The 9,818-nt window shown below is 37.8% G+C and overlaps 1 protein-coding gene across 1 annotated transcript; it reads left to right on the plus strand.

Moving 5' to 3' along the window:
- Positions 1 to 555: 555 nt before the first annotated feature.
- LOC147628339 (uncharacterized) lies at positions 556 to 8,076 on the plus strand. The gene is made up of 3 exons (XM_086813038.1): positions 556 to 1,729; positions 1,805 to 2,174; positions 8,009 to 8,076. Exons 1-3 carry the CDS (start codon positions 644 to 646, stop codon positions 8,074 to 8,076), a joined length of 1,524 nt encoding a protein of 507 aa, XP_086669164.1. The 5' UTR covers positions 556 to 643.
- The last annotated feature ends 1,742 nt before the right edge of the window (positions 8,077 to 9,818 follow it).

The raw sequence follows: 9,818 nt of genomic DNA on the forward strand, positions 1-9,818 counted from the left end.
GAGATTTTGCTTTCGCAAGCTCGGGCAAGCTTATCCCCATAAGGTTCAACACGAGATTTCTGTTCTCGCTGAGCTTACCCATCATCTCAAGGATTGCTTTCGCCTTATGAGCATTTCCCTTTTAAAGGGGTCCCCACGAGGTTCCTGTCCCCGTTGAGCTCATATATCCTTAGACTTAGTTCAGGGCCCGCCACGTGAAGGCTCCTCCCCATCGGGCCCCCAAGGCTCCTCCCCATCGGGCCCCTTCACGATGCGATAGGGGCTATCCAATTCTCCTTCACGATGCGATAGGGGCTAGAAACGTATTTTTTACATAAATGAGGCTAGAAATGAACATATTTTCTACCCAAGTTTCTTAACTGACAGGTACAATACGCGAGAGGAGGCCCTTGCATTTGTTCCAAAGACCTCGTTTTGCTCCATTCAGGTGCTTCACTTCTTTCCCTCAGCTTACCCAACACGACGCGATAGGAGGCCCTCCGAGGTGTTCCAAAGCCCTTGTATCGCGCCGTATTGGTAAGTGCTTCTTGAACCTTTAAACAACCTAGAGGCTTGAATTAAGACGTTGAATTGGTTCTAAGGCAGGTTTTCCACTATGTTTTGGTGCTTCTATTCCATTTCTTTTGCAGATTGAACCGAAGATATGAGTACTAATCTTGAGGGAAGAGAACAAATTTTCGATGACCCAAGTGAAAGGTTGCTGGAGGCCGTTTTGGAGGTTGGTGGAGACATGCAAGTCTACTCAGAGGCATTGAAAATTTTCAATCCCAAATTTGTCCTTGGTGAAATCTTGGATAAATTTAGAGAGTTTATTTCAGATGAATTAAAGGAATTTGAGGATGCAGTTCTTGGTCGGTGTTTGATTCTGGAAGGAAAAGATTACATTCATCTCACTGATTTCACTCAAAATTCTCTTGAAAAAAATAAAGTTTTAAGAAGGTTTGGCAGGTTTTCAAAGAAGTCCAATGTTCTAATCCCAGAATCCATATCCTGTCAACTCCATGTTAAAAGTTGCAACCTTGTTTCAAAGGACATTGATTTTCTTTTCTTTCTTTTTCTCAAAGATGAGAAAAGTGCTCAAGTTCCAGGTGAAGATGTTCCATCCAAGGATGAATTAAACTTGAATGTCTCCACTGTTTTGAACATAGAGAAATCTGAGACCTTAGAGATGGAAAAGATTGATTTTGCTTCAGAGGAAAAAGAACGTGCAGGTTTGGATGTTGCAGAGTTTAAAGCAAGCACCCTCATCCCTGAACCCATTGAAGATGTGGAGGTGTCTGAGGCCTCCCTTACTATACGAAGCCTCCCCTCCTTTCTTATTAATGACAAAGATTTCATCCCTCTTCATCAGATTCAATTTCTTCTCAATATAAGGGAGGACTACTGTATTGCAGCTATAGTAGCTGAGGCTTCTGAGGTTGCCTTGGACTTTATTGACACAGAGGAAGAGTCCAAGGAGGAGTTTTTATCTCTTGATCTCCAGACTTCAAATGATTCTTTTGTTACTGCTCCTGATGCACTTGCTGTTTGCATGAAGAGAGTTGAGGAGGAAGCACCTTCTTTGAAGGATGAGGATTTTGAAAACAGGCTCCAGGAGCTTGGTATTCAATCTTTTGGGAGAGATATCAAGCTGAGAGATTTAGAAGAAGAGGTTGCAAAGAAGGAAAAATTTGGTTTATTCAACCTCGCACAGGAGAAGGTTGTTGTTGCAGATGATGAATTGCAGAAGGTTGTTTCATTAATGACCCTTGATATTTTTTCTGTCTTTTAAAGCTTTTTTTAATCAATTATTTTTTTTCTGCAGCTTGAACTTCTTGACAGTGATAATTTTCTTGGAAGAGCCAAAGGTTCACGAGGAAAGGCAACAGAAGGAACCTTTAAGAAAGATTCATCCTCTCTTTTGCACTATCTTCCTTTGTTGGACAAGGCAACCTTTTGTGCCTTTCATAGTCAATATTCTGAAGAGCCTGAGCTACCTTTATTTGCACTAAAGGTATTGTCAAGGTTTCTTGGTTACACACCCCTTCAAATAAATGCTAACAAGATATTGGTTCTTGAGAGAGTTGCTGCCCTTAGGATTTTTGGTTATGCTGCAGGCTTTAATGCCTCTAGAGCAGGTTACTTTCTTTACTATGCTAGCTATGCTGCTGCAGCCAAGGAAAGAGATTTTGAATGTATGATAAATAGTTTATTGAAGAGTAAGAAAGCCTTAAACTATAACCCCATCTCCAACAAATCTCATCAAATCATGAGGAGTATGAAAAGAAGGATACCTTCCAGTTTCAGGGTCTGGTGGATATAAACTTCCCTTCCGAAGTCGTTAAACTTCATTAAAAAGAACTTCGTGTAGTCGCATACTCTTTATTGAAACTTAATACTCTTTATTAAGTTTGATAAAAGATGGAACAGAGCAATAAGCATAAAAAGTTAGTAGAGAAAGCTCGTGAAGAACAGAGCCATATCCGAGAGTGACAAATAAAGGGAGAGAATGGCAAAGAAACAGTGAGAGAGGGGCGGCAAAAATTCAAAAATAAGAATCGTGGTCATGTCGGCATTAACTATCCCGGGAATCGTGAAATTATTTTTTTAATTTTAAAAGGTATGTACTTGAATGCGCTTTAAATAACTTGGATGTGCTTTTATTTAGGAAAATCGCTAAATTTGGAGTCGTTTTGACCGTCAACAGCTCCGCTAATTAGCAAATTAATCACTTCCTTACACAGCCCTTTTTGAGTCATTTTTGGCCCTAATGTAAGATTGTAGCACCAATAGCAGTAAGCGAACAATTGTATCGCGGCATGTCCATAGCCCAGTATCGTCGTCTCATGCGTACATCATTGAGGCATTGATTTTCTAGAGCCATGTTTCTCTCTCTATATATATATATATATTCAAAACCTTATGTAAATAAAGAATGTTTTGTGAAAAATTCTAGTTGTCTAAGTGATTGACTATCATATATCAGGTTTAAAGAAATAAGATCTGTTTTCTCGAACGAATGTCGTAGATCTCTAATAAGAACGATTACCTTGTTTGAAGTAATTAATTTTGAACTTCTTAAGTCTTAGGATCTTGAGACAAACTCAAATAGAAATTGAATGATATATCATTTTGGCAAAATCATGAGACGTGTGAATCGTGGGTAGATAGCGAGATCCTCTCACGGAAGATGAGGAAGAGCTTGACCCTGATGTTCGCAAAGCTCTTCACAGATTTCAGCCAGGTCCCTTCAAGGGTGAAGGGGAAAACTTAGGCGAGGTTGTGGAAAAGTGGATCGAAGCCATGGAAGAATACTTTGATGTCACTGGATACAATGAGAAAAGTAGGATTGCTCTTGCCAGGCTAAAGATTGTAGAAAAAGCCAGAGTAGGATGGAGAAATCACTATGAAACAAACCATGTGGAACGGAACACCTAGACATGGAATGATCTCAAGGCATACCTCCGGAAGAGATTCTATCCTCCTAGCTTCCTGGAAACTAAGATATGAATGAGTTCCTGGAGATAACCCAAGGAAGCCATACCACACGGAGGAATACCACCAGGCATTCTCTCTTCTCCTCAAATACTCACCACCACTGGATTGGGAACAGCTTATGGCTAGGTTCATTTGAGAAATGAACGAACCTTTGGATACCCTAGTAAAGAATGCCAAGCCAATTTCAATGGGGCTGAAGTAGTGTGGATGGCGAAGGACTTCGCCAAGGCCTTTGTTGTTAAGGTCCCGCCAAAGCCAGCTCCCTCATCCTTCAAAAGGTTGCAAACCCTCGGGAAGTACTTCCAACCTTCTGCCTCCTAAAAGACACCAAGGTCCCAATCAGAACCAAGAGACGAGAAGTTTTAGAAATGAAGGAAGACCTTTTCATCGGAGTACTTTTTCAGGAGCTCCAACTCTTTCCAGGATGCAAAAGGAAGAGCTTAGAAGTGAAAACAAGTGTTTTGGTTGTCAAGGTTTTGGGCACCAGCTCAAGGATTTCCCAACTCCTTCTATGTCAATGGGCCAAAGAAGCCAAGGTCCTAGAATGCAGAGATCAACTCCTTCATATCCAACCAATCAAGGTCCCCCTCGCCAAAATCAAGGCAACTCCAGAAGAGTGCCAGCTCAGCATGTAGCTTCAATGCAAAGTAGTCTCAGAACCCCCTCTCAGAATTGGGGAAGCCAGCGAGAGAGAGTCCCACCCCAGTCAGTAGCCAGAGCTATCACAAATAGCTGATGTGCAGTGGAGGAAGAAAGAGGACAGATTTATGCCGCCATTGAACATCAAGGGCAAAATCATCAGTTCTTAGTCCTTCAGACTCCAGTAGAATACAAGGGTAAGCACTTTAAGCTTTTGATTGATTCAGGCAATACACATTCTTTTATTTCCCCTAGATGCTTGCGTAAGTTAGTCCTAGATCAAAAAATAGGGAAACCTATGCAAGTAGAATTGGCCAGTGGGAAGATTCGTTTCACACACCATGAGACAGACTGCATTCAGTTTAATCTAGATGGGAATGTGACAGACTACTAGTTCAAAGTTTTACCTTTGGGAATCTATGATAGAATCCTTGGAATGGATTGGCTCCACAAAAATCAGGCTGACATTCACTGTCACAATGGAGCCATCTCGTTCCTCAACCTGCACACGGGAATTAAGTCCAAGGAACTGGAATTTTCAGATCCCTAGTTCTGCAATTAGTCAAAGCTCCTAAATTGCTGAAGGGGCCCAAACTGTCTATGTAGACAGACAATGCAAGGGTACAAAACCAAAATGGCTAAGTGAGTACGCTAATGTCCGACTCGTGAAGTAGATCATGAGATAGAGCTAACCCTCGGAGCTCAGCCACTAGTAGCCCATAATACATACAAAATGCCAGTTCTTGAAGCCATAGAACTTAAGGAGCGATTAAGACAATTGCTAGAGCAAGGATTCGTAAGACCCAATATTTCACCTTGGGCTGTGCCCATTCTCTTTCAAAAAAAAGAAAGATGGAATGTTAAGACTCTATATTGATTACAGAGGATTAAATAAGTTAACAATCAAAAATAAATATCCTATCCCTAGGATTGATGAACTCTTGGATCGGTTAAGTGGAACCCAAATTTCACAAAGATAGATCTCAAATCTGTATATTACTAGATCAGAATCAAGGAACAAGATATCCCAAAGATAGCCTTCAATACTCGCTATGGGCACTATGAATTCATAGTCATGTTGTTTGGATTAACTAATTCCCCAGCAACATTTAATCACCTCATACAGGACATTATGAGAGAATACTTGGATGAATTTGTTCTTGTCTTCTTTGACATCCCGATATACTCTAAGAACACAGTAGATCATGTGCGCAAAGTCCTGGAGATCCCAAGGAAGCACCAACTCTTTGTAAAAAGAAGAGCAAGTGCACTTTCTCTGCTAACCATGTCGAATAGTTGGGATTTATAGTATCTAAAGACGGGATTTCTTCGTACCCTGCTAAAATCCTAGTAGTCGTGGATTGGTCAGAGACCAAAACAGTGAAAGAAGTCAAAGGATTCTTGGGATTAACCGGATGGCATATAATCTTTACACCCAATTATGCTCAAATAGCATCCCCTTTAACTAACCTTCTCAAGAAGAGCACCCTATTTCATTGGGCCGCTATGTGTAAGAGTGCTTTTGATAAGCTGAAGATAGCTTTAGTAATCAACCTTGTCCTAAAATTGCCAGATTTTTCCTTACCCTTTGAGGTAGTGACAAATGCTAGTGGTTTTGCCCTAGGAGGTGCACTTACGTAGGAAGGGACTATGAATCCAAAAAACTCAGAACGCATGAGAGAAATTATGATGTCCATGACTTAGAGTTACTCTGAGTAGTTTATGCTCTAAATTTGTGGAGACATTATCTCCTGAGACAGAGATTCACCTTGATGATAGATGATCAAAGTCTAAAGTGTGTCTTCACCCAAAGGGATCTCAACATGCGTCAAAGAAGGTGGATGTAGACCCTGCAGGAATTTGATTTTGAGATAAAGTACTGACCAAGGAAAGAAAATGTGGTAGGGCCAATGTGCTCAGTAGAAAAGCCTCCTTGGCTTGCAATAACATTGGTGTCAAATCCATTGATCAGTGAGGAAAGAGAGAAGATCATGCAGGATAGATTCTTTGCCCCTATTGCTACGCTATTGATGCAGGAAAGCAAGACTCCTTAAGAAATGAGTCGAGTTCTTGGATACAAATTGGACGAAGGATGCATGTATTACAATAATCAGCTATGCATTCCTAATGATGAGGAAACAAAGGGAAAATTTTTGAGGAAAGCCTGATAGCTAGACATCCAGGGTTCATAAAGACCTAAACACCGTTGCGAACAAAATAGGTAATATTTCTTAAAAACGAGAAACATTTGGCATCTTTCAAAGATTCCATAAAAAAAGTTCAATTTTTTACCTCTTTTTAAAAAGTGGTCTACGCATGCGTACAACACTGCCAAAAAACGATAATATTTTGGGCACTTTACATGTTTCTTACAAAAATTGACATGAAAAAAAAGACTTCGTTTTGCTTACTTTTTGAGATTATAATTAAAAATCTAACAATAAGTTTTCAAAACATGCCAAAATAGAAACAATGTTTATTATTTTCATCTTCAATCCATTAAAAAAATGATACAACTGTAAAAGAAGCCATTTTCTAAACATATAGCTTATGGCATAGGTACAGTTCCTCATAATCATTGCTACACCATCACTAGTCGATGTGCCCTTTCCTTGAGAAGGTAGACGAGGCATCCTCTTCTTCATCACTATCCACAAATACAATTTTTTCTTCTATGTGTACACTTGAAGCTTAGACTCCTTGGGTCATCTGCCATGTTAACATGATTGAGGATATGCTACAGAGAGTACAACTATAAAAAACTATTTGTATAATTATATTACAAAATCGTTATCTTGATACAATTATTATCTTAATTATAAAACCCTATTTTTTTGGCTCTCAATGAGAGTAGTATTAAAATCCATTTTGAAGCTCTTGAGTATCATAATTTCTTAATTGATAATATATACTTTTTTAAAAAGAGTTCGTTATGTACATATGAATTTTAAAATATCATGAATAAGCTATTTAAAAGTTGTTTAATTTTGAAAAATAATTCCACACTCGTTTTTAAAGAAGATGTGTCCTTGATGTGACAAAAAAGAGTTAAATGATAATTTTAGTTATTAAATGAGTTTAGAAAGTATGAAAAATGTCTCTTTAAGAAATAAAAGTTTATACTTTCCAAAATACTTTTTTGTAAAATATCAGGCAGGGACTTAGGTTCGAATCCTATTGGTTACTATACACATAGTAAGGATGTTTTAGCCATAATAGCTGAGTAAGAACTTCTCAACTAAGAGTTGATGTTTTCCATCAACTTGATACAAAACATCAACTTTTACGAAAATTTGATATTTTGCATCAAGTTGATGTAAAACATTGACTTTATATTCAAAACATTAACTTTTCATGCAAAAGATCAACTTTATTACAATACTTGATGTTTTGTATCAACATTATACAAAACATCAACTTCCCACAAAACTTGATGTTTTACATCAACTTTGATGCAAAACATCAAGTTTTATGAAAAAGTTGATGTTTTGCATAAAAATTGATATAAAACATCAACTTTTTCAAAAAACTTGATGTTTTGCATCAACTCGATGCATCGAGTTGTGTGGAAAAGATGATGTTTTGCATCAACTCGATGCAAAACATCAACTTTTTCACACAACTCGATGTTTTACATCAAAGTTGATACAAAACAACAACTTTTTCAAACAACTCAATGTTTTGCATCAAAGTTGATGCAAAACATCAACTCTACCACAAAACTTGATGTTTTGCATCAAGTTTCAGATACTCCGAAGAATAAAGTTGGAGGATCGAAGATCGATTTTCACAAACGGCTTGTTTTAGCGATTCCGTCCATGTGAGCATACTCAAACGACCTATTCCACAAATTTTGAGTATCAACACGACTATGTTTCGATGCAATTTGCAGACGTCACAAAGCGACTTGGTACATCAGCAAGTCGCTTTGTGACGTCTGCAAATCGCATCGAAACATAGTCGTGTTCATACTCAAAATTTATAGAATAGGTCGTCTAAGCATGCTATCAGGAATGAAATTGCTAAAAAAGTTCGTTTGTGAAAATAAACCTTCGATCCTCCAACTTTTTTCTCCAAAGCATTTGAAACTTGATGCAAAACATCAAGTTTTGTGATAGAGTTGATGTTTTGCATCAACTTTGATGCAAAACATCGAGTTGTGTGAAAACTTTGATGTTTTTCATCAACTTTGATGCAAAATATCGAGTTGGAAAAGTTGATGTTTTGCATCAACTCGATGCACAACATCAAGTTGTGTGGAAAAAATGTTTTGCATCAACTCGATGAAAAATATCAACTTTTAGCCTAAAAGTTCATGTTTTGCATCGAGTTGATGCAAAACATCAACTTTTCCACACAACTCGATGTTTTGCATCAAGTTGATGCAAAACATTAAGTTTTATGAAAAAGTTGATGTTTTGCATAAAATTGATTTTATGCAAAACATCAACTTTTCCATAAAACTTGATGTTTTGCATAGAATTAAAGAGAAAATATACCTAAGATAAGGTGATATAGGTAAAACATAGGTTTACAGCTAAGGACGTGAAAGATAGGTTTACAGCTAAGAACATGAAAAACACATATGGTCGCAACCTTTAACTACAAATTTGGGAGGAGGTCATTTAAAAAAATGCTTGTCTATGTAACCATGTAACCTTTGTATCATAAATAATATCGCTACATAGTAGATGCCAAAAAATCATGATAACAGAAGAGCTAGATGAGATAATCCATGATAACCTGTAATCCATTGGTTTTAATCCAAATGTACAAGGCTCCATTGATTTGGAATACCACAAATCGATTGATACACCAATCCTCATTTTTGTTCTACAATTCAATTTTAAAGCTGAAGAACTATAAGCAAATACATGTGGTGCGACCGTCTGTGTCGAGGAGGGGGGTGCATGTGAGCCTGGACTTTGCCATGCCCATGTGCAGTAGTATTCTCTCCAGCATAGGGGACCTTGAATCTACCGTCATCTCGTGAAAGCTCTAAGCTTTTCTCTACCACCATTCCAGAAGTCCTAAGCTCCTCTTTTTTGTCTTTGTATACAAAGACAATGTCGCCGAGGGAAGATTGCATCTCTTAGCATCCTTTCCATGTCCTCTAAATAATTATAACCAAAGTTCATTCTACACTACCCTTAGACGTATCAACTTTCAACATCCTTCACATGCACTATAAATAGTTATAACTAGAGCTCATTCCTACACTAATCTTAGACATACCATCACCTATGTTCATGATAATGGCTATCTGGATCAAACATCAACATATGCATACTATGAATTTTTGCCACCACCACATATGTACATGATATAGGCTACAATTTCTTCTCGCCCCTCTTATCCATATTGCATAACAAAAATTCCCTTCATGAAAACAAATGCCTATGTGGGTTGAAATTTACACCCATAGGCTATGTGATGTCTACCTCTAAGATTGTCTTGCTGAAAAAATATCTCTTTTAACATGTTCAGGTTTACTCCTTCAGAGCCTCCATAATTACCATCTTCTATATATATATATATATATATATATATATATGAATACAAGTCTACCTTTGCACACCTATAAGTTGACCTCTTTAAACTCGTAGCATTGGTTGTATATCATGCCCACTATTTGCTTATAAATAATAGAGCAAATAATTATATCATGCAAACTGTCAAGGTAAGTATATACTAAAGGCTTT

Source organism: Cibotium barometz, chromosome 19, assembly GCF_041138505.1.
Source record: "Cibotium barometz isolate CiBa-2024 chromosome 19, ASM4113850v1, whole genome shotgun sequence".
In the NCBI taxonomy this organism is placed as follows: domain Eukaryota; kingdom Viridiplantae; phylum Streptophyta; class Polypodiopsida; order Cyatheales; family Cibotiaceae; genus Cibotium; species Cibotium barometz.